This window comes from Equus quagga, chromosome 15 (genome assembly GCF_021613505.1).
Source record: "Equus quagga isolate Etosha38 chromosome 15, UCLA_HA_Equagga_1.0, whole genome shotgun sequence".
Classification (NCBI taxonomy): Eukaryota; Metazoa; Chordata; class Mammalia; order Perissodactyla; family Equidae; genus Equus; species Equus quagga.
Window position 1 is genome coordinate 92,211,021 of NC_060281.1, and position 25,256 is coordinate 92,236,276.

At 40.3% G+C, this 25,256-nt stretch overlaps 1 protein-coding gene across 7 annotated transcripts in view; it reads right to left on the reverse strand.

Moving 5' to 3' along the window:
- Nucleotides 1-25,256, reverse strand: part of SPECC1L (sperm antigen with calponin homology and coiled-coil domains 1 like) — a 135,774-nt gene that overhangs the window by 81,044 nt on the left and 29,474 nt on the right. For 5 of the 7 annotated variants that reach the window (XM_046639739.1, XM_046639733.1, XM_046639736.1 and 2 more), the window contains 3 exons: nucleotides 14,744-14,897; nucleotides 8,184-9,814; nucleotides 6,689-6,896 (listed from right to left, as the gene is read on the reverse strand). In XM_046639739.1, coding sequence (XP_046495695.1) covers nucleotides 6,689-6,896; nucleotides 8,184-9,814; nucleotides 14,744-14,897 — 1,993 coding nt within the window. Of the gene's footprint in view, nucleotides 1-6,688; nucleotides 6,897-8,183; nucleotides 9,815-14,743; nucleotides 14,898-24,590; nucleotides 24,887-25,256 lie in introns of those variants that run through there. The other 2 variants (XM_046639737.1, XM_046639738.1) reach the window with 2 other exon arrangements.

Here is a 25,256-nt window from a genome sequence, read left to right on the forward strand (position 1 = left end):
CTTCAAAGTCTTTCTAGAGGGACGGACACTGCCATCTACTGTCTTCAACTCAAAAGCAACATTAAATTCTATCGAAGAACTATTATCATCTCATTTTTAAATTACAAATTATAACAATTTTACAATGTTATTTTTATTCTAGAAATCAGGTAAATTGCTATTCTTATTGTTATTAGACCAACTTTGCTCTGAACAATTCCCGGCACTGCCCTGCCCATTTAGTAATGGGGTTCGTAATCTCTTCACCACTGAGACCTACCATCCCTGACAAATCAAGACCAGCTATCCTCCACTCTGGCCCCAGTTATACACCTATCACTCATGTGGATGTTACGAGGCATCTACCATGGGCACAGGATCAACCTATACCCTTGGGGGTGTAAAATAATGAAAGTTCACAAGCAACCTTTCTTGTTCTCCAAATCCGAGAAAACCTTCAGGTTACTGATACCCTAGTGCTCAATCAGACTCTTGCTTCTGGTCAAGCGCCTCCAAGTGACATCAGGTGCAATTTTTAAAAGAAGGAAAGCACAAAAGCAACCAACAAGTTAAAATACCATCCCTCAGGGACAGGGAGAGAAGCAGGCAGTACATTCAGCCACCAGGCCACAGCTTTATCCCCAAACCAGAATTCCTGATGCACGAAGGGGACACAGATGAGTTTCGAATGAACCATTTACTACTTATATTTTTCTTTTTTCATTTTACTCATTTTTACTTTTTCCCTCAAAAAGTAGATATAACTTTTTTCCCTTGATTCTAAAAGTAATAATATGCTCACGATAAAAAGTCTGGAAAACAGAGACAGGCCCTGTGGCCAAGTGGTTGAGTTCGTGCGCTCCGCTTCGGCAGCGCAGGATTTTGCCAGTTCGGATCCTGGGCACGGACATGGCACCACTTGCTAGACCATGCTGAGGTGGGGTCCCACATGCCACAACTAAAAATACACAACTACGTACCGGGGGCTTTGGGGAGAAAAAGCAGGAAAAAAAAAAGTCTGGAAAACAGAAAAGGGTAACAAAAATAAGATTACCCATTATTTGTTATTTGGCACATATCCTTCCAGATTTCACGTGAGTATATTTTTTTAAGAAAAACAGGATTATGCTATTTATACTGCTTCAAAAGCCTTGAAAAATGACTCATTTTAGCAACCTCCTATTAACCTATTAAGGAACAGCTAGAATGGTTCAAATTTTTATCAACAAGAGTGTCTTTATACAATTCTTCAGATATGACTTGAAGATACCTTTCTAGAAGTGGAAGAAATGATGAAGGACAACTTGAAACTATCGACAGGACCCAAGTTAATCGATTAGAAGGCTCTAACTCAAGAAGGTAGATTTTTTTTTTTTTTTGAGAAATCACGCAGTTACAGAATGTATTGTGTCTAACACAGTGAAATCAGTATTTCTTCAGGAACACCATTATGCCTGGTTACTACTTCAGTGTAATGTTATATAAATCTTTTACGGTTTTTAACTACAGAAGTAATACACACAACTCATACTCTATTGTCCTAAGACTTGCTCTATTTCACCTATGGCTTATTTCTGTGCCTGTGCACAGACCTGCCTCATTTATCCTCGCTGGTGACATGGCAGCCGTAGTAGGGACACACTGTGTACGTGGGTTATTAACTAAATCTCAACTGTTGAAAATATAGGAAGTTTCTAAGTTTGTGTGGTAATCAGCCATTCTGCAATAAGCATCCATATCTATGCATACATTTGCAAACTTGCAAGAATATTTCTGAAGAGCAGATTTCTGGAAGTGGATCGCTAAATCACCGTTGCACTTTGGAAATTTGATCAATACTCCAAAAAGGCTGCAGCAATCCATATTCCTTCCAATAGTGTATGAGAGGACCCTCTTCTCCTTACACATTAGCAATCTTTCTAATTTTTCACATCTGCTAAGTGAAAACTGGCATCTTGTTTTACTGAGTTTCTTTGCTTCTTAAGTGAAGTCAAGCATCTTTGCATCTTTTTCTGACATCTGACATCTATTCAAACACTTGATTGAGCTAATGGATTAGCCTAGTCTTACTGATGCACAGAATCTCTTTATATATTCCATATGTGTTACAAATATTTCTCCCAATGTCATTTATTTATGGTACTTCTGCTGAATTGAAAATTTCAATTACATATAGTCTAATAAGAGATGTTTTTCCTTTATGACTTCCCTGTGTCTGCCTTTAAGGCTTTTCCCACCACAGAATTACACAACCCTCCTCTATTTCCTTCTGCTACTTCTCTAGTCTCAAGCCACCCTTGCTCAGCACTGGTGCTAGTGTTCCACGTAAAAGGGCAAGACCTGTGTTAGATGTTAGGCCCTAGCCCCCATCTCAGGAACTAGAGGGCAGGAAAGGTGCTGCACTTAACTGCAAGCATGCACAGAGCATTACCATGCAAATACAAGCGGTTGATAAAATCGTGACTGACGGATACATCTCCTGAGCCAGACCTGAGATCTCGCTGGTCCCCCCATTCTCAACAGCAAGCAGCTTTGGTTTGGGGAATGGTGGTGAGATTATTAACTTTACTTCTTTGGGCTCAGTTAGGATGCTTCTTTCTGCTGTTTCTCTTTTAAGCTCCTTTAAGATATTAAGATGTCTAATACGTCCCGGTTGGGCTTTCTTACTTATAAACGACAAGAATGATTAATCCTAGTGACTTCTGCATATTTCTCAACAACTGTGGGAGTCGGTGTTCTACCCTCAGGCCTCTCCCCTCAATATCACAACTGGCTAAAGGCTCTCCTGATGACACATGCCTATAGGAGGCTTCCCTCTAAACATGCAACAGGGGAATGGGCAGCTTCAACCGAGGCAACAGGTGTGTGCGTGTATGCATGCGTGTGCGTGTGTCTGTTTCACTGCTGGGCCAAACTGCCTTTCCCTTTGTGTGGTTTTCTCTTCAAGATGGAGGCCCCCCCCCCCCCTGCCCACGCCCCCCGCTGCACCTTTCCCCACCTTATTTAGAAAAGGGCTCAAGCCCAGGGGCAGCCTGGGGGCAAACACCAGAGCCAGCACTCTAGAGGTGAGAGTGGAAGAAGGCTTCTGAGAATCCTTTACACCACGGCCTGAACCTGCTGCTGGGCCCAGTCCTTACGATCCCTGAGCTGAAGGTTTTAGTCCCTCCATCCCCAAAGTTTTACTGGGAACATCATTACTCAGAGCTTTGGGTGTTCTCCTGGACTGTACGTTTTTCTATCCTATTTCATTCTCCATATCCCTAATTCCATCTGCTTTATACATTCCAGAAATTACTCAAAGTTGTTGATCTACCGACAGGACCCTTTCCCTGTTTTCTATCTTGCTTTAGGTTCACTGTAATTTTTCTATTTCTCCTGCCGTGTCACTAGGACCACGGGAGAGAGAGGAAGTACACGTGTGGCCTCAGGCCACCGTCTTCAACCGGACGTCTTAACAGTATTTACTGAGTCTTTCCATGAGATCTTTCTAGCTCAGATGCTACAGCCCAGCCAGGGCTAAGCAACATGGCACTGAGGCTCTCTGGGAGGCCGTCTGGGACTCCAACCGCACGGTGCACCTTGTGATACTGTCCCACACATCACTGAGGCGCTAGTCATTTTTTCCAATCTTTTGTCTCTCTGATAATGTCTACTGATTGATCTTCGAGTTCGCTGGCTCTTCCATATCTCTGATTTGCTGTTTAATAATCTGGTGAACTTTTTATATTAGCTGTCACATTTTTCAGTTCTAGAATGCCCCTAAGTTATTTTTTATTTCTCTGCTGAGATTTGGTATTTCACTCATTATGAGCATAGTTTCCTCTACGTCCTAAGTACAGTTACAATAGCTGTTTTAAAATCCTGTCCACTGATCCCAAAGTCAGGATTACTTTGGGGTAAATGAGGAATGACTCATAATGGGTACAGGTTTTCTTTTGGGGCTGATGAAAATGTTCTAAAATTGCCTATGGTGATGATTGCTAAACCATTCCACAGAAGAAAATATCAATTTCCCAATGGACAGTATCCCCTGTCATCAAGTCCCCTACATAAAGTGCTGACTTAGCATCCAGCCCAATGCCAGAATCCTCTAGGGAAAAAAAAAACAAAAAACTCCTATCAGACTATGGAGATCTAACAACTGAATGCAATGCATGAAATTTGTTTGGATCCTGGTTCCCATAAAAAAACTATAATAGACATTTTGGGGACAGCTGGGAAAATCTGATTATGGGCAATAATTAGATGACACTACGGAATGATGACTAATTTTACTAGATGTGATAACAATATGGTGGTTATAAGAAGAATGTTTAGCAGTTGCATGCTGAAATATTTAGTTGTCGTCATGAGGTCTACAACTTACCGTCAACTGGTTCAGTTAAACACATACACACAGAAGGTACATACTGCAAAACGTTAACAACTGTCAAATCTAGGTAACGGGTGCTATCTATAATAGTCTTGCAGTGTTTCTGTATATTTGAACTTTTCATTTCAAAATATGGGGAGAGAAGCTACATCGCGAAAAAAATTTTTATTCAGGATTTTCAGCCATTTTATAAACAAAATCGACATAACGTTAACGTAATTTTTATTTTGGCAATGATTTGTAAAATTGCACCCCAGGAATCCTTATCATCTAACAATTTTCTAGCTATTACCCCAATTACCACAAGGTGTCACTCTTTCCACATTAAAATCAAAAGTCTTGCAACAGAAAAGGCTATTATCATCAGTATTAAATGGAAAATGTACTGAACTTCCACGTTAATCTGAAAAACTTCAGAACCTCTTACATTCAGGAAGTAAAATTAGATAAATCCTCTTGGTTCAGAGACAATGAAATACAAACTAGATATAAATGTTAAACTAAAAGTTTTTAAAACTTTAGATGAGAAAATTCATCTCTATGACCATCACCGTCTCCAAGAGATACAGTCCCACAGTCACCTACTTCAGAATTCAGATGCCTCCGAATGTTCCGAATAACCCTGGGGTCAATCTACAGGTGCTGGGTCAACTAGCCAGTCAGAACGGCCTTATGACACATTCAGGGCTCCTGCAAATGACCCACTATTTTCTGGAAGCAGTTCAAACCTTCCCATCTCCCCACCTCTGCACCCATAGCACAGGGGATCCAGCTCAATGCCTACTAATCATCTGTCAAGGAGTAATAAACTGTTAGATCTCAAAGGAACAGTATCATGAATCAAAAGTTTAAAAAGCTTTCACCAATGCATCCAAAAGGGTTACTCCCATTCTCCTGTCGTCATCTGGATATCATTAAAGTATACTACAACTTAAAATTTGTTAACATTTAAGGAATCTGGATGAAGAATACATAAGAATTTTTTTAATGTATTATTTGGAAATAATTTCAAACTTACAAAAAGGTGCAAAAAATAGTATAAGGAACACTCAATAACTTTTTCTCAGATCTGCCTACTGTTAACAGCTTTCCCATCTGTTTGATCATTTGCTATCTTCTATCCCTATCCCTGTCTGTTTTCCTGCCCCTCTCTCTCCTTAATTTTTTCCTGAACCCTTTAAGGATATACATCATGGTCCTTCACCCCTAAATATTCAGTGTGTGGCTCCTAAGAATAGGGACATTCTCTTATACAAACACAGTACAGTTATCAACTTCATAAACGTATACTGATATGTTTATCGAACCTACCATCCACACTCCAACTTTGTCTACCATCCTCTAGAGCACGTCCGCCTACAGTGCTGGACCTAGTCTACGCACGGCTGTCACATTTAATTGTCATGTCTCCTTAGGCTCTTTTAATCAGGAACTTCTCCATAGCCTTTATCCTTTATGACTGGCATTGTTGAGGAATAGAGCACCACTCACTCCTGTGTTTTTAGTAAAACATTTCTCATTTTTTGTCTATTTAACGTTTATGATTAATTGAAGTTATGCCACCGCCAGAATACAGTCTAGCTGACACTGTGTCCAATGTGACCTCTGTCACTTACATGATCACCCGGTCAAAATGTTGCCCAGTGTTTCCACTGTATAATTTCTGGTTGTTTCTTTTTCCTCACTTGCAACATAATAAACAGTCTGTGGGAAGACATTTTAAGATCATGCAAATTCCTGTTCCTCATCAAATATTTTACATAGAAATGCTTTGTACTATTTTTGCAACTTCTTAATGTCTGAAATAATTACAAAATAGTTTTAAAAAATATTTTATTTTATAAAGCAAACAAAGCAACTTAAAATCTGAGTTTCAATTCTACCAGATCATAAAGTCTCCATGGTAGGGAGGAAAATCAGACAAATAAACAAATAAAAACCTGTGCCTTAGGCATAAGATTATGAAGGGTCAAGATTTTTTTTGTTTCAGTATACTTGCAATCACTACAGGTAGATAATAAATGGCTTTTCCTAGGATCTCGAAAATAATAACCGTATTAGCTTTTCACTTAATGATTTTCCATAATTAACCACAGTTTTAAAGTAATGCTTCCACTTAACAGTTCACCTTCAGGACCACAACACTGCAGCCCGAAGACTACCCTCCAGCATGTGAAGCACAGTGCCACGTGCACATTTCTGCTGGCCACTGTGCACTGCCTTTGAACTACTGCATCAGCCAAAATTACTAATTTTTATTTTGTCACTGAAGGACAACTACTCCCACATGTTCAAATGGATAGGATAAAAAGGAATGAAAAGTTCCCCAGCGCTTACTCTCTAAATCAGAGATAATGAGGTTGTCATGAAGTTTCACGGCTCGATGCTGTTCTACTTCGTCTTCAAGTTCAAAGATGGTTTCTTTCATGTCACTCCTTTCGGTCTCTTTTTCTTCCAGCTCTGACCTTAATTTTTCTAATGTCATATTCAAATCTTCTATTTGTTTCTTGGCTTCTTCTTGGAAGGCTCGGTATTCATCTTCTACCTATATAAAATCGTGCAGATTAAAAAAGTAAGAATTGTTCTAAGAAATTCTAGAACAGAGGTATACACCGTTTCAAATGGAAGCTAAGTGTGAGCTGCCATGCGTGAACTAAAACGATCTGTGTAATAACCATTTAAAAGTATGAAAAAGCACTCTACAATAACAGAGGACTTTACGTATTTTGCTAACGCTTAATTTGTTGCCACATCACTGACTGAAAGTATATTGACATGTTATTGAACTTAACTAGATTATTTATGAGGAAATTTTGGAAATTTTCCCCTCTCCAAAGTTTGGACTGAAGGCAAGCATGAGATTAATGATTAACATGCTCTCCCACAAAAACAAAGTGATTTGTGACAGTTTTAATTTTTAAAATTAAAAATGGAAACAAAAAAACCTCTCAAATATTGTCACTGCAAAAGTATTAGTTCATAGCACTCCCTAATATATATGCCCCAACAAATAACACAACTCCTAAATTCTATCTCTAAAAGTCATCACTAAAAAAATTAAGATCTAAATTACTCCAATTTTAGGCCAAAGATATACTAATGTTTCTTACTTTAAAAATCACTGCACTAAAATGGGAAATAAAATGTAAGACAGAATAATCAGACTGCTCATGCAAATAAACATGACATCAGCAATCACGTGAGGCACAGAGCCCTGGCCAGAGTGCCAGCAACCCTGGGCTGCAGTTCTGACTGAGCCCTCACTATTATGCTGCATGTAAAACAAGGGAGCTGGAACAATGACCTGTAAGGTCTCCGTCAGCAACAAATCATAGGCCTCTAAGAAACAGGAGCCTCCACACTCCAAAACATTTTAACTCAGAACAGAACTCTATTTGAAAACTCCAACCACAACAGGATAAGTAGCAGACACTGCTAATCCCACAGACTGGAAGACAGGCTCTCCATCTTTCTTACACCAAAATGCATTAGACATGACGATGTAAAATTGCATGACAAGCTCCTTGGGTGTACCCAGAACTAGAGACAAACTCTGTTGTTAGTTTTAACTCTAGCCCTATCCTCTCACAGGCAGGATGACAGTAACAAAATGCAAGTAAGTGAAAGTGACATTATTATAACACTTTTCACATTACGCTAATAAAAGAAAAACATTCTCAAGTTTTAAAAAATATCAGCTTAAGAACAAGCTAATGACCAAAAAGAAAAAGCTAACGACACACCACACAAGTGATGCTGGCTTTCAGTAAGCATGTTGTTTACTGCATCTGTGTAACGCTAATCCAGAACGTTTTATCTACTTAAACAGTACCTTCGCAATGGCGTCCTGCAATCGATTGGCATCATTTCGGGTGTGAGCCAGATCTTCCTGTAGGCTACTAGCCAAAGTCTCTGCTTTTTCTTTGTCCAGCCTGACACTCTCCAAGAGATCCTGAATATCAGATTTGTCTCCAGAGTTATGGATGGAATACAGCTCCGCCACTTTCTGCTTTTCATTCTCCAACTGGGCCTTCAGGCGATTCATCTCTATCTGGTCACTGGCCACTGTGGCTTTGAACTCCTCTAATGTGCCTGCCAAGGCTGCTTTGCCCTTCTGTTCAGACTCAATAATTCGTTCCATATGGTGATTTCGTTCTTTGAGTGCCCCTATCATTTCTTGAGCTTCCTTGTTGTCCTGTTCTGCCATCTTCAAAGTATTGCTTAAATGCTGCTGGACACCTAGGAGCTGCTCCCGTTCAAAACGGGCATTCTCAGCTAGATCCATGTAACGCTGTTCCAGCTCCATATAGCGTCCACTTTTCACATCTTCATCTATGACGTAAGAAATGTGATGTTCATCTAGAAGGGAGCGGAAATATTCAATCTGTCGGCTAAAGTGTTCCAGCTTATCACTCTGCTGACATAAAGACTCCATGAGAATAACCTTCTCCTCTCCGAGCCTTTCATTTTCGCTGTTCAGCTCCTGGGTAATCTGCTGTAAATCAGCCAGCTCTTGCAGAGTTGCCTGAAGTTCCTCACTCGTACTGTGTTGGTTCTCTTCCATCTGGTGGATCCGCTCAGTCAAGCAAGCAACAGACACTTCACTAGCGTTCCCGCTGCTCCCCTTCCGAGAGCGCTCTATGCTCGGGATGCCTTCCGACTCTGAGGATGAGGGTGCGTCTAGGGCATCATCACTCGATGTGAGGGGCTGGTACACCTCACTGCACTCGCTGTCTAGATTGTCCATAGAGTTACTGTGCTGATGGTCCATGAGGGTGTTTTCATCCTGACTCAAGAGATCCTCCACTGACCCAGGGGCAGAGCCTTCCACCGAAGAAGTCAGAGTCCCTCCTCCATCACTCTGGTTACCAGGGGTGATTTCTGGGCTCAGGGACTGATAGCCAAACAGTTTTTCAGAATTGTCCAGCCTCTGCTCCAGGGAAAAGCCCAATGCATTCAACCTGTCCTTTAACATTCTGTTTTCATTTTTCAGCTGGTTGAGCTCTTCACGGATGGCAGTATTCTGTTCCTGTAACTGCAGTAAAGTGGACTCAACGTCAGTCGGCTGGTGAGCAATAATGGCTTCCTTCTCAGATTTCTCATCACCCTCAGAATGATCCTCATTAATGCCCAGCTGAGCACGCATGTCTCGGAGTTCATTTCTCAAATGCAAAATTTCCACGTCTTTGGTTTTTGCCAGTGTGAGAAGCTCTTTCACTTTGGCTTCCAGAGCAGCTTTGTCACTGATCTGATTGTCCGATTTAGACTTGCTCATGCGAACATCACATTCTGTGGCAGTGCGACTGCGGGAACGTTTGGCCAGTGCCACGTCATTAGCTCCCTGACCTGCAGAAGGTAGTTTTTTGCTCTGGTTTAGTCGGGTACGTTCACGCAATCTTTCTCTAGTAGAACTGGATTCTTTATTACCTGTGGAAGTGCTCCGCTTGGCTGAAGAACTTGTGCCTACATGTTTAAAACAAAGAATTTAAGGCAAAAATATTCACAATAAAAAGGCACACAGTTTTATGCCCCAGGTCTAATGAGATGAAACCTAGGGATCTACACACTGACCATGACCTATATTAATCTTGCCTTACAGTCTCGTTACTGTAAAATTCAGTTTCCTCAAAACCAGAAGATCATTCATCTTTTAATTATCAATGAAAAGAACATATACAGTGAATTGTACACTTTAAAAGGGTGAATTCTATGGAATGTGAATTTTATCTCAATAAAGCTGTTATATTAAAAAAAACTTACACACATTAACTTGAATTCTAAACCATAGCTTTCAACAGGCGGCCAGGGGCTTAATATTCTAGAGCAAGCTAGATGAAGATGACTCTAGGATAAGCCAGTCAGGCAGCAAACTAACTGTAGAAACAGATGATAAAAGAAAATGACAAACGAGCAAGAAGGGAAATACAGCCTCCAGATAAACCAAAAATCTAAGCTACCTACAATAAACACAAAAAACATGGCCAAAGTAAATGCAAAAAGTTTTCACCCCACAGAATGCCACATAAATAGTACCAATAACAATAATTATAACAACAGCTAACATGTACTTAGCACTTACTACACAGACACACACACACATTAACACTTCCTTATACAAGCCTCATTATTATCATCCTGTTTTACAGATGAAGAAACTCACGCAGAGATGTTAAATAATTTGCCAACATCCCACAGGTAATAAATGAATGAGCCAAGATTCAAACGCAGGCAGGCAGTCTGGCTCCAGAATCTGCAACTTAACCTGTAAACTATACTGCCTCTTTAAATGTTAGAAAACAATGACGCAGTAATGCTAAATAATGAGGGCACATTAATCAAACAAGCTGCATGAATCACACTATTACTTAACTGCTACAATTTTAAGCCTGAAAAGAACTGATATGATCACATTTAATATAAAAAGAAGAGGAATATGTTTAAAGAATTATAAACACAAGAAATAACTGCAATACTTTTTACTTTGAAAAATAAGATCTAGACCTAATCGGTAAGTATTTTTAAAGAACCTACTGGTTCTTCATGTGGCAGGCATCAGGCTGCAGAGCTAACAGGGAGCAAAAGGTCTAAGTGAGGTCGGCAGACAACGACTAATTCTTCCAGGGATCAGGTGTGAAGCAGGGCAAGGAATTCTGGCGCCACAAGACAGGCAAAGATGAGGAAGCAGAAGTGAGGATGGCACCCAGAAAGGAAAAGCAAGGCCACACAAGTTAATGGAAGCAGCAGGGGAAAGTTTCCACGGGGCCCTGAACGCCAGAGCGAATTCAGCGAGTCACAGCGATAAATGTTCAATAAATGTTCTTGAGCAGGGGAGAAACATAAGGAAAGAGCATTTTTATGGAAACCGATCTAGAGGATACTAAGTGAAACATGAGGAAGAAGATGAGTGAAAGAGGAATGAGGGCAGGCAGAGCAGTAAAAGGACAGTACTGGGAGTAAGTCCTAGATTTCCACAGGAACAGACAGGGTAACAATCTGGAACAGGTTTCAAAGGCAGAAGTAACAAGATCAGGCGAAACAACTGCAAATGGAGGCCAAAAGAGGAAAAAGATGGTATAACGTTTTCCTGCAATATTAATTCTCTTCCCCATTTCTGTAAAGGGTACCACCATCCTTCTTATCTAAACCAAAAAGGTCTGTGCGTGTCTGAAAGATAAAAGGAGCCAGTAATGACGAAGGGATGGAAAATGCCCCAAAAGGAAAGGAGAGGTAAGGAAACAAGAAGAAAGAAGAGACAGAATATGAAGAAAAGCTCCCTTTCTAGGATTATTGTGACAAGTGTGCAGACAGCAGAATCTGAGGTACAGACAATGGAACTGGTCTTAGGGAAGTCACCGGGAGTAAGTAAGGTAGAGCAGATGAAATGAAGAATTAAAGATGTCGTCATGGGCTGACTTGTGTCCCTCAAATCCATATGTCGAAGCCCTAAACCCCAGCACCCTCAGAATGTGACAGTATTTGGAGATAGAGTAATTAACTTAAAGACATAATTAAGCTAAAATGGGGTTGTTATGGTGGGCCCCAATCCAATATGACTGGTGTCCTTAGAGAAGAGATTAGGACACAGACACAGATAGAGGGACAACCACGTGAGGACACAATGAGAAGGCAGCCATCTACAAGGCAAGGAGAGAGGCCTCAGGAGAAACCAAACCTACTAACATTTTGATCTCAGATTTCCAGCCTCCAGAATACCACCATGTGTCGCTTAACCATGGGGATACATTCTGAGAAATTCATCATTGGGTGATTTTGTCGTTGCGTGAACATCACAGAGTGTACTGACACAAACCTAGATGGTACAGCCTACTACACACCTAGACTATATGGTACTAATCTTACGGGACCACTGTCACATATGCGGTCCATCACTGATGGAAACATCATTATGTGGCTCATGACTGTAGTGAGAAACTAAATTTCCGTTGCTTAAGCCACTCAGTTACGGTATTTTGTTATGGCAGTCCCAGCAAATGAACACAGCTGCACAGAGTTGGACTGGGACAACCGATCCAGGGAGGTGATAACTGAATTCAGACTTGAGAAGGCAGGTGGCATTGGTCAGCAGAGAACCACATATGCAAACACATGGGATCTCTCCCAGCAAATGCTAAAGGCTGGAAACAGGAAGAGATACACATGATATGAGAGTATTTCACTTCCTTCTAACCACACAAGCTGCCGTGTTAACGGTGGTGACAACCTCTGGCTTGAGAGTAAAAGACCTAAGGTTCAGTCCTTGCTCCACCACCAGCTTTGTGGCCTGGTACAAAATGGGCACCCAATAAACATTTACTGGGAAATGAATGCATGGCCTTGGGCAAGATACTCAAGCTTTCTAAGTGTAGCTTTCTCATCTCTAAAATGAGGATAATAATAGCCTCAACCTCATAGGGTACAGAAAGGATAAAACGGAATAATGCCTATAAAGCACAAAGTAAGGACTTACGTGTTTCCTCCTGGAGATCATACCACACTGCTATTATAACTAACAGTGGGGCATGATCCGGGACGGAAGGAAGAATCCACAGAAGGCCAAAGCAGGAGAGAGGAGAGTAGGTAAACCTGAGCTAGGAAAAAGTCTAATACACACAAGAGGGGCTGATAGCCTAAATAAAGACGACAAAAGAAGGTCTGTAATAATTTTTGCCAATTTGCTTCCATAAGCCTCATTACAAACACATGATCTTACGTTTACTAGAAGTTTTAAAGTTCTTTTCTATAAGTGTGAGAAGTAACATACGATAGCATTACTCCCCAGACTATAGGATGAGTTAGTTTATGGACTTCATCAAATCTAAAGACAAACTGCTGCCAATGAATGAAGAAGAAGGGCAGAATGGGAATGAAGAGATGTAGGATGGTCATCAAAGGCTGCCAACATCATGGAAAGAGAGACACCCAGAAATAACGTGCCTCCTGATGGATGGATAACTACCACCTAGGAAGGAACCCCGAAAAAAAGGAAACCTGAACCTGTCCCATCACGGCTCTAGACCCAATGACATTCACAGTAAACAGAGAAGAAAGGAACACGGTCAAGGACATCATGGGGATGTAATATCAAAATCCATATCATGGGAAGCTCTCCAGGTCAAAGAACTAGTTCCACAAAAATTAAATTCCAAGAGGGTCCAGCCCTGTGGCCGAGTGGCTAAGGTGGCCCAGGATTCGTGGGTTCGGATCCTGGGTACGGACCTACTCCACTCATCAGCCATGCTGTGGAGGCATCTCACGGACAAAGTAGGGGAAGACTGGCACAGATGTTAGCTCAGGGCTAATCTTGCTCACACAGAAGAGAAAAAAACTAAATTGCAAGAAAAAAGGGAGGGTAAACCCATACATTTAAAAAAGAAGGGGTTTAGCCTTATATATGTTATATATATATTAAATGTGTATAATACATTATATTATTACATATCAATATTAATTATATCTCACAATATACATTTATTATATTGCAATATTACACTGTCCTTACATACACATGCATGTGTGCGTGCACACACATACACCCTTCCTACGCCACCCTTCCCATTTTTCTCTCCTCCCTGGCTCCTTCCTCTCTCCTCCTTTCTCATTCTATTATGTCCCATTTATTCTCCTGTCTTCTCTCCAGAGCCTCCCTCCTTCCTACACCCGACATCTCAGAGGCTCCTCTCCCCAAATCTCACAGTTGGAGACTGAGTTCCACAGTCAGCCTGGGGGTTCACACGTGTGGATCCCAGGCGCAGACCTACACACCACTCATCAAGCCATGCTGTGGTGGTGTCCCACATACAAAATAGAGGACGACTGGCAAAGACGTGAGCTCAGGGACAATCCTCCTCAGCAAAAAGAGGAAGTTTGGCAATAGATGTTAGCTCAGAGCCAATGTTCCTCACCAAAACAAATAAAATTAAAAAGTTTTTAAAAATACTTAAAAGACACATCAGCAATGATTATACATGGACCTTACATGAATCCTGATCTAAACAAACATATAGTAAATATACACGTAATATTTATGAGACAGTTGGAAATTTAAATACTCAATAATTTATGACTTGAGGAATGATTATTATTTTCAAGACTGATAATAGTATTGTGATTATATTTTTAAAAGAGTCCTTATCTTTCAAAGATAAGTAAATATTTGTGGATGATTTTATGACATCTGGAATTTGCTTCAAAAAATTAAGGGGGAAGGTGGGCGTCAAGGAGTTAAGATTGGCCATCAGTTGAGATGGGTAATGAGGACATGCGGCTGAAATACCAAATACTCTTGTACATGTTTGAAATTTCTACAATTAGATGGACTCCCCTCAATACCACTGTCCTCTGCCTATGCAAACAAACAGGCAGTTTACCTCTTACGCAGAGTGCCACTCATACCTGTGCTAGTCTTGGATTTGCTCTCCACGGTGGTCATGGCAGGGGCAGATGCTAAAGATGCTGTGGAAGGGCAGGTGCTCTTCTTTCCTTTAACACCATTAGTCACTGTCACCCCTCCAGCCATTCCAGCTAAAAGGTCATCACTGCTCTTGGTCTAAAAGCAACAGAAAATAACAAATTGTCTAGATGAAGCAACATTAAATAACATTTTGAGACTACACAAAGCTCTTGACTTTTACATTGAGTTCTAGAGCTCTACAAAGACCTTCTGACAGTTACCAAGCAGGACATCACACTGTGCTACAGAAACAGAATCTCTTACTGGTTTATGAGCAATCACATACTTCTTTTTAAAATATGAAAATCATGGGGCTGGCCCCGTGGCCGAGTGGTTAAGTTCGCGCGCTCCGCTGCAGGCGGCCCAGTGTTTCGTCGGTTCGAATCCTGGGCACGGACATGGCACTGCTCGTCAGACCACGCTGAGGCAGCGTCCCACATGCCACAACTAGAGGAACCCACAACGAAGAACACAAAACTATGTACCGGGGGGCTTTGGGGAGAAAAAGGAAAAAATAAAATCTTTTTTAATAAATAAATAAATAAATAAATAAATAAATAAAATATGAAAATCATATACGTCATTTACAATTTTATGGAAGCCACTGTTTGCCCACATGTGCCAGATTTAGTGAGGGATGGGAAGTAGTGAAGACAGCCTCCTCGTTACTCTTCCATCTAGGATGTGGCTTATGAATAGGGATCATCTGAACAATATCACATGGGCTATCTCAGGAAAGTTCTATAATGCCACAGGAAATGCCATCTTGCAATTTCTAAAGAAAAATATCACTGGGAACCAGCCCAGTGGCATAGTGGTTAAGTTCACGCACTCTGCTCCAGTGGCCCCCGGTTCGTGGGTTCGGATCCTGGGCACAGATCTACACACCACTCATCAAGCCATGCTGTGGCAGCATCACACATACAAAACAGAGGAGGATTGGCACAGATGTTAGCTCAGGGACAATCTTCCTCAAGTAAAAAGAGGAAGATTGGAACAGATGTTAACTCAGGGCCAATCTTCTTCACCAAAAAAAAAAAGAAAAAATATCACTAGGAGTCAGAAATAATCTTCACTGCTCTGAAGTGATTCAATGATGGAGCCAATATCTACAAGAAATTATTCTGAAATTTATTTTCTTACTTTATCTATTTTTTAGTAGTTTAATTTAAGCCAAAATGGAAAGGAGACTTTTTTAAGGCCTAATAAATAAAAAACTAGAGATTTTATGGTTAGGGAGAGAGTTAGCCTAAATGATCACACTGCTTGAGAAAGATCATTTGTAATATTTATTTATATTTTATAAATATGACTGAAAAAATATGAGCTTTTAAAAAAAAACAAGCATTCTGGATAATTCAATTGGGTATAAAATTATTACTTAAGAAAAATATTGAAGAAATCTGTTTTTCACTTCTCCTAGAAATGAGAAAGAACACAAAGGAGTTAAAGATCTGTGGGGAAAAAAGCCCTACTTTTTAATAAAAGAATCAAAAAGTTTTGTCCTGTTAAGGTGAAGACATAAGTTAACCAACTGACTTACACCGCTTTCTATCTGGAGCCATGCTCAGATAATCATGATAAATTCATTTCTACAAACTAAAATGGTTCATAAATAACTAAGCTCTAAAGATTCTTCCAGTTCTAAATGTCAGTGACTCGAAATGGAGGAGATTGTTCTCGTCACTCAATTATGAAAGTTAAAATATACTATTGTATAATTAAGTTAAAATGTACCATTAGGTAGGTCGATCTGTCTTACTAAAAAAGAGGCAGGAAAATGATTAATGTTTTAAATAACTTAAACAGAATTAAGCTTTGTTAATTCAGAGTTGTTACATTACGAAAAATCTAGGTTATATACCAAGGAAGGGGGATACTGCATTCATCATTAAGGACTGTTCGTTCATATTCTTTAAAACTAGATTCTGTTAATGAAATTGGTCATCAACTGTGATTCAAAAAAATTGTAAATCAAGTTACATCTCCTTCCTGTCAATTTGTACCTTATCCAGCAATGAAAAGTAAACTCAACACACTCTTACATTTTCAAATCATCTTTTATATTCTGTTAATAAAAACTAAAATTATCTTTGAACTAATTTTTCTTCCTCCATAAGGTATTCTTTCCTTTCACAATAACTACATATGAAAACCACGCTACACAGTCATGTGATAAGTGGCTTAACTGTCACACTTTTCTGTTCACAGTCAACCTTTGGGTAATGGCAAAGTTAAACATACATCAGAGCATCAAATCAAGAACTCTGCAGTTACTATAATTACTATGATAGTACAGCACTGGCACATGAATAAACCAGTGGAATAGAACAGAATCCAGAAAGAAACTGCATGTATCAACGCTTGATCGATTACCAAAGAAGCAGTGCAGAAAAAATCAGTTTTTCAAAAAATGATGCTAGGTTAATTATATATTCATAAAGGGGAAAAAAATGAATGAGCCTTATTTCACATCATAACAAAAATCATTTCCACGGCTTTCTAACTATGATTCAAAATCCTGAATGATAAAACAAAGAATTAATAAATTTGACTACATAAAAATTAAAACCTTAAAAATTTTTCTAAAAACTTTTGTATGGCCAAAAAAATCATCATAAGCAAAATAAGAAAAAAAAAACCATGAGAAACTGGGAGGATGTATTCGCAATATCTCATAGATAAAGGGGTAATATTCCTAATACACAAAGAACTCTTCAAAACTAGGGGGAAAAGGCAAAAAACCACACAGAAAAGTGAGCAAAACGAACAATCACATACAATCAATTCACACACACACAAAACAAGATGCTCAGTCAAGTTCACAGTAGGAGAAATGAAAATCCAACAACAGAGACCCCACTTCACACTACCCAACTGGCAAAAATGAAAAGGCAGGAGACATTCTGCTGGGAAGGACGTGGGGAAACAGGCACTCTCGCAGGAGTTCCTCAGAATGCACCCTGATAAAGTCTTACGGAAGAATCAGACAACACCTAACAAGCTACACACGCAATTACCTTTTGCCCAGAAGTCCCACTTCTAGGAATTAAAGTCTCACTTCTAGGAATTAAGCTGAAGACACACCTCCAATCATACAAAGATACATATGCAGAAGGTTATTCATTACAGCATTTTTAATTGCAAAATACTGGAAACACCTTAAATGCCCATACATGGGAAAGTAGCTGAATAAACTATAGTACATCCATGCAATGAAATATTAAACAGGATGAGAAAGATTGCTACAAATTGGTATGGAGAGATTTCTAGAGTACCTTAAGTAAGATAAAGCAACGTGCAAAAGTATATCTAATTATGCCAACTTCTAGAAAGAGGAAATAAAAAATATCCATGCTCATTTATGCAAAAAGAAACACAGGAAGCATAAACAAAAACCACACTAGACTGTTTACCTCCAAGGGGTGGGTGGGACAGAGTAAGGAGGAACGGGGGAGGGGAGCGGCACTTCTCAGCACATGTTCTCACACAGTTCTGACTTACAGAACCACGGCAGTGATTCACACGCTCACAATACACAAATGAATAAAATAAACACTGCTGCGGGAAACCTAAAATGGAACACAGTAGGAACAAAGGGGCCCAAATGTATTTCAAATGAACAACATATCCACACGGGGTGGGAATGGGGGGGCAATCCAAATATCTTTGGAACACAGTGTTTTCTCAAGACAAAGACAAAAAAGTGTAAATTTTGACCTCCAACTAATAGATTTGTTTTTTGCAGTGGTATGGGTGAGCAATTCTCTAACCATTTTCTATAGATTCTAGGATTGAGAAAATAAGTAAATATATTATAGGTAATGAAACCAGGTTTCTCACTGCTGGAGAAAGGATCACAATTACGGAAAGTGGAAAGGGTCCTATGAACCTTGTACATCAACTGGAACTGGAAGTCTCAGTGTGAACTTATAGGTTTTAATACGTATGAAGAGAAAGAAACACAGAAATTGATACAGATATGTACGTATGCATGTGTGTGTGTGTGTGTGTCTGTATTTTCTATCTCTGACCACTGAGAGGGCTTAGAAACAACAGACTCAAAAGCAATGAGCACACTGGCTTCCAGACGGTTTAAGTTCCATCCTCCACTAAAAGGAACAAGGCCTCCTTGAAGAAAAGGCTGATTCTAGGGCAGGGCTGGAAAAGTACAAAACTTATCAGGACAGAAATTAAGGAATTGCTCAAAACATAATAAGAACATGTCAAAAAGATACGGGAGCCAGTTTGAAGGGGCTCCCACTGGACAAATAGGGGACAATCTGAGCATCAAAATAAAGATGCTAAAAATTTATAGCTCACTGAATAAGAATCCATGAATCCACACTAATATAAGTGACTATATAAATGGAGAAAAAGTAAAAACTGTTCCTTATAGTAGAATGCCAACTAATGAATGTAGAAGGAATGATGGAATTAAAAAATTACCATTTGGAAAAATCATAGTAGTAATTGATCCTGGAAAGAATTATCAAAAATTGTTAAAACTAGGGCAAAAGTTTGATGAAAAAGAAGATATTTACAAAGTCTCAAAGTATTGTTGACAAGATAATTATTAATTACAAAAGGAAACAGTAATCTGACAGTGGAGGAACTTAGCAGACATCACCTTAACCAAATTAAGTTAACATCACTAGGAATGGAGTAGATTGATATTATGTGCCTTCAAAAACGCAGCGCCAAGGACACGTGGCTTCTGTGGGACTACTGCCAAAAACATATAACCCCAACCTAATGACAAGGAAACACTGACAAACCCAAATTTGGATGACAGTCTACCAAATAAACTGGCCTACACTCTTCAGTAATGTCAAGGTCATAAAAGACCAAGAGTGAGGAACTATTCCAAATTTAAGAGAATGAAAAGTGTAACAACCAAAGGGAATTCATGATCCTAGATTTAATCCGGACCAGAAAAAAATTTTCTTTTTTGCTAAAATGTACAGTGGGACAACTGGTAAAATTTAATTGATGTCTGTAGATTAGATACTAGCATTCTATCAATGTCATTTCTAGATTTTGTAACAGTACTACGGTTATAAAAGAGTATGTCCTTGTTCTTTAGGAAATGCTGAAATAGTCACTGAAATATTCAGCAGTAAACCAGCATTATCTCTACAATTTACACTAAACAGTTCCAGAAAAAAATTCGATCTGTTACATATGTCTATAGTGAAAATGACGAGCCATGAGAAAAGGGTAACACGTAGGGAATCTTAGCAAAGAGTATACTGGCATTCTTTGTACTAGTCCTTCAACTTTTAAGTTTAAAAATTTTTCAAAATAAAAACCTTTCTTTCTTTTTTTAGCTGTGACTAAAGTCTACAGTATTTTTTTTTTAAGATTTTTTTTATTTTTTCCTTTTTCTCTCCAAAGCCCCCCAGTACATAGTTGTATATTCTTCGTTGTGGGTGCTTCTAGTTGTGGCATGTGGGATGGTGCCTCAGTGTGGTTTGATGAGCAGTGCCATGTCTGCGCCCAGGATTCGAACCAACGAAACACTGGGCCGCCTGCAGCGGAGCGTGCGAACTTAACCACTCGGCCACGGGGCCAGCCCCAATAAAAACCTTTTAAAAAATTAATTACAGGGGGCCAGCCCCATGGCTGAATGGTTAAGCTTGTGCACTCCGCTTTGTTTGCCCAGGGCTTTGCCAGTTCAAATTCTGGGCGCAGACATGGCACTGCTCATCAGGCCATGCTGAGGCGGCATCCCACATGGCACAACCAGAAGGACCCACAACTAGAATATACAACTATGTACTGGGCAGCTTTGGGGGAAAAAGAAAAAAATTAATTACAGATAGATTAAGAATAACGCTCCTAGAAAAAAGCATAGGAGACTATCTTCTTGACCCTGGGATGGGTAAAAATTTTACAAGCAAAACACACACACACAAAAACTAACATAAAGAAAAGATTAACAAACTGGACTTTATTAAAATTAAGAACTTCCATTCATCAAAAGATACCATTAAAGAAACAAAAAGAGAAGACACAGAGTGGGAGAATATATGTGCAACATGTATAAACGACATAAGGTTCAACATCTAGAATAAAGAACTACAAATCAGTACCAAAAAAGGCACTGCACACCTCATACCCTTTGGGAAGACTACCATCAAAAAAATGGGGCCGGCACGGTCGCATAGTGGTTAAGTGCGCACGTTCCACTCCGGCGGCCCGGGGCTTGCCAGTTCGGATCCTGGGTGCGAACATAGGACCGCTTGGCAAGCCATGCTGTGGTAGGAGTCCCATGTATAAAGTGGAGGAAGGTGGGTACAGATGTTAGCTCAGGGCCAGTCTTCCTCAGCAAAAAGAGGAGGATTGACAGCAGACGTTAGCTCAGGGCTAATCTTTCTCAAAAAAAAAAAAAAAAACAGAAAAAATAAGTGCTGGTGAAGAAGTGGAGAAATTGGAACCCTTGTGCACTGTTGGCAGGAATATAAAATGGTGCAGCTGCTGTGGAAAACAGTATGGTGGTTCCTCAAAAAATTAAAAACACAATTACCATATGACCCAAAAGAAGTGAAAGCAGGGTCTCTAAGAAATACCTGAACACCCATGTTCACATCTATTATTCACAATAGCCAAAAGGTGGAAGCAACCTAAATGTCCATCGATGGAAGAATGAATAGGCAAAATGCAGTGTGTACATACAATGGAATATTACTCAGCCTTAAAATGGAAGGAAATTCTGACACATGCTACACTGCAGATGAACTTTTTTTTTTTTTTTGAGGAATATCAGCCCTGAGCTAACATCTGCCAATCCTCTTTTTGCTGAGGAAGACTGGCCCTGAGCTAATATCCATGCCCATCTTCCTCTACTTTATATGTAGGACGTCTGCCACAGCGTGGCTTGACAAGCAGTGCCATGTCCACACCTGGGATCTGAAGGGGCGAACCCCGGGCCACCGAAGCAGAACATGCGCACTTAACCAGTGCACCACTGGGCCAGCCCTGTAGATGAACTTTAAGCACATTATGCTGAGTGAAATAAGCCAGTCACAACAAGACAAATACCATATGATTCTATTCATATGAGGTACTCAGAGTAGTGGGACTTAGAGACAGGAAGTGGAACAGTGGTTGCCAGGGACTGGAGGGAGTGAGGGAATGGAGAGTTGTTGTTTATTGGGTGCAGAGTTTCAGTTTGCAAGATGAAAACGTTCTGGAGACACATGATGGTGATGGTTGCTCAACAATGTAAGTGTACTTAATGCTACTGAACATAAAAATGTTTAAGATGGTAAATGTTACGTGTATGTTACCACAAAAAAAATGTTGGGAAAAAAAAAAACACATTAGAAAAATGGGCAAGTGATTTGAACAGGCACTTCACAAAGATATCTAAATGTCCACCAAAAAATAAGATGAAAACATGCTTAATCTCATCAATAATAATGTAAATGCAAATTAAAACCACTTCAGATTCCCTCCACACACACCTGAATGGTGAAAATGAAAATGTGGAGAAATCAAGAGTGTAAACTAGTAACCACTTTGAAAAAGTATTTGGCCTTATGTCTATTAAAGCTGAACAGTGCATACCCCATGACCCAGTAATTTCACTCCTAGTTATAGAGCCAACAGAAATGGTACACATGTATACTAAAAGACACGTATAAAAGTGATTATAACACTCTCCCTCTCTCCTTTTCTTTTCTGAAGAAGATTCACCCTGAGCTAACATCTGTTGCCAACATTCCTCTATTTTGTATGCGGGTTGCCGCCACAGCATGGCTGATGAGTGGTATAGGTCCATGCTCAGGATCTGAACCCACAAGCCCGGGCCACTAAAGCAGAGCATGCTGAACTTAACCACTATACCACGGGGCTAGCCCCAACAACATTATTCTTAATAGTCACCAAATGGAGACTCCAGATGTCCATCAACAGCAGAAGAGGTGAAGGACTTGTAGTCATCCCATGGATTAGTGATCAGCAACAAAGAAGCCACTACTATAGGAACAATATGGACGGGTGTCATGACCACATCACTCACTGAGCTGAGGAGATCAGACACGGAGAAAAAGAACATGGTGTATGATTACATCTATATAAAGGTCAAAAACTGGCAAAACTAATCTCTCGTGCTAGAAGTCAGGACGGTAGGTGCTTGTGAAGAGGATGGAAGGGCAGCGACTAAGAGGGGGACGCTCAGGGAGCCGCTGAGGTCCAAGAGGGCTCTGTTTCTCGACCTGGGTGGTGGCCGCGGGGAATGTTCACTTTGTGGCGATTCACTAAGTTCAACACAGACCCTCTGCGAAGCTCTCTGGATGTGCGCTATACGGCAACAGAGTAAAAGGAAAACAGAAAACAACTCTGCACTCTCCAACTTGCTGCTCTTTTACACGAGGCTACTTGCAGGCTCTCTGCAATTTTTCCATTTCTTTTCATTTTTGTTACACAATTCTGTTAATATATTTGCATTCCCACAGGCCAACATCCCCCATGAGCAACAGTCCAAACTGAAATTGATGAAAGAATAGATTTCTCGCCTACTTTTTAACAACAGAGGCAAAACACAAATCGTTTAGTACAATCTCCATACAAATAATGAAACACTAGAACCAAAGTACCTATGCTTCTCAAGGTAAAGTCCACGTTTCACAGTCTGCATCTTCATCTCAAATTTAAGATCAGTTTTCAAGTTTTACCTTTTAAGTTTCAGAGATGGATTCCTCCATCATACTGTTAACTAACTTTGACACTGAAAAGGTATGATCACAAAGTCACCGAGAGTCAATTATTTTGAGAGATTCTAACTTTAGTAACTGAAGCTTATTAATTCCCATCTGTCAATTTTTAGAAAAAAAGTCTTCTCAGTACAAGGAAAAAGTGTATTACTTCTACCAGGATTAAGCATGACCACTCGAGCAGTGTGTGAAACCCGGAAAGCACAGGCAGGTAGGAGACCACCTCCACATGGAAAACAATCCTCTCTACTGGCTGTGTCACAGGAGAATTAAGCACACAAAGGCCCCAAGCCAGATGTCACAGCTACTGACAAGAGGGGAACCACTGCCCCAAAAAGTCACTGTGAACAGCAGCAGTGCTTCACTTCATATTGACAAAAGCTCCAACCAGCCGTGAGGTGCTCTGGGTCAAAAGGGTCCTTTCCTCTGCCTGTCAACCAGACCTAGCCTCAAATACTAATTAACACGAGAGAGGTAAAGACAGGCACATCCCCATACCCTGCCACTGTAAGGAAAGAGTCATGAGAATACTGCGCGGTGACAGACACACACATGTGGCTGTCCACACGAATGGATGAGTACGTGGCGTGGTGTCCAAATGATTAAGAGCCGAACGCTTCATTCATCTGGTTAATCATCACTGCTCCATCACAGTTACAGAATTCAAGTTGTGGGAGCTGTCTATATGCTAGAGAAGCATAGTGAAATATGAGAACTTAGAAAAAGAAAGTAACACTGAAGTTTGTGGGGTCCCGAAACTTTTTTAATTTTTCTGTTCATTTTCACTGTTTTCTTCTTTCCTTCTGTGTCTTCTTATTTCAATTTCTATTCAAGACTTTTCTATTCTAAGACTTTTTTCTTCTCCTCCCTTAAGTAAAAGCAGTTGCTCCAGTCCAGGTAAAGTGTTGCCAAATAGCTTCCCCTCTTCCATGACCGTCCCCACTCCTCACCGACGTACAGAACTACTTAAGCAAACCAGCCAACACAGCAGAGCCAAAGCTATGGACAGCCGGCATGTGCTGGCACACAGCAGATACACAGCTCTGCTTCACAATGAGAAAGTACTTACTGTGCAAGACCAAACTAGCAGAACTCTGGATCCAAGCTTCCGAAGATGTGACACGCCTGCTCAGTGCACACTCCATAGTAAACCTTCAAAGACACTGTCTGCCACTGACAAGGAGGCAACAGAAGGAAGACAGTAGTGCACATCCAATGCCAACGTTTCGACCTGTTCTTCCAGTCACGTAAATAACAGGTCACCCAGTCACACAGGCACTCTACTCTGAAGACAGCACCAGCAACTGAGTAACCAGTTAGGGCAGAAAATGCCAGCTCTCTTACACGAAAGAGGAACAGCACTGCCGCCAAGGAAATAAGTCAGGGTGTTGATTCAGACTAACAGAAGTAGGACAAAGGTCTACTCCTGGTACCATCCTCCAGGCCACAGAATGACACCTAGCAGCTCATCAGGACTGTAGCAAGGAGGAAATCTGGGAGCACCTCCAAGCCCATGGAGTAAGTCTGGGTTCAGTTTTGACAACTCTAGAATAGAAAAACCAGCATTTCCTGCTAGATCTTTCAACACAAAAAAGGAAGTCCCTCACCAGCTGTTCCTGTGAGATGCTTCTTAAAATAATTAAGCCAGGATCTACCAAAGCCCTGAATGGACAAAAGGCTTTAGAATGGATCATGTTTCAGGAAGTGCTTGGTTTCTCCCTATCAGACTAACAAA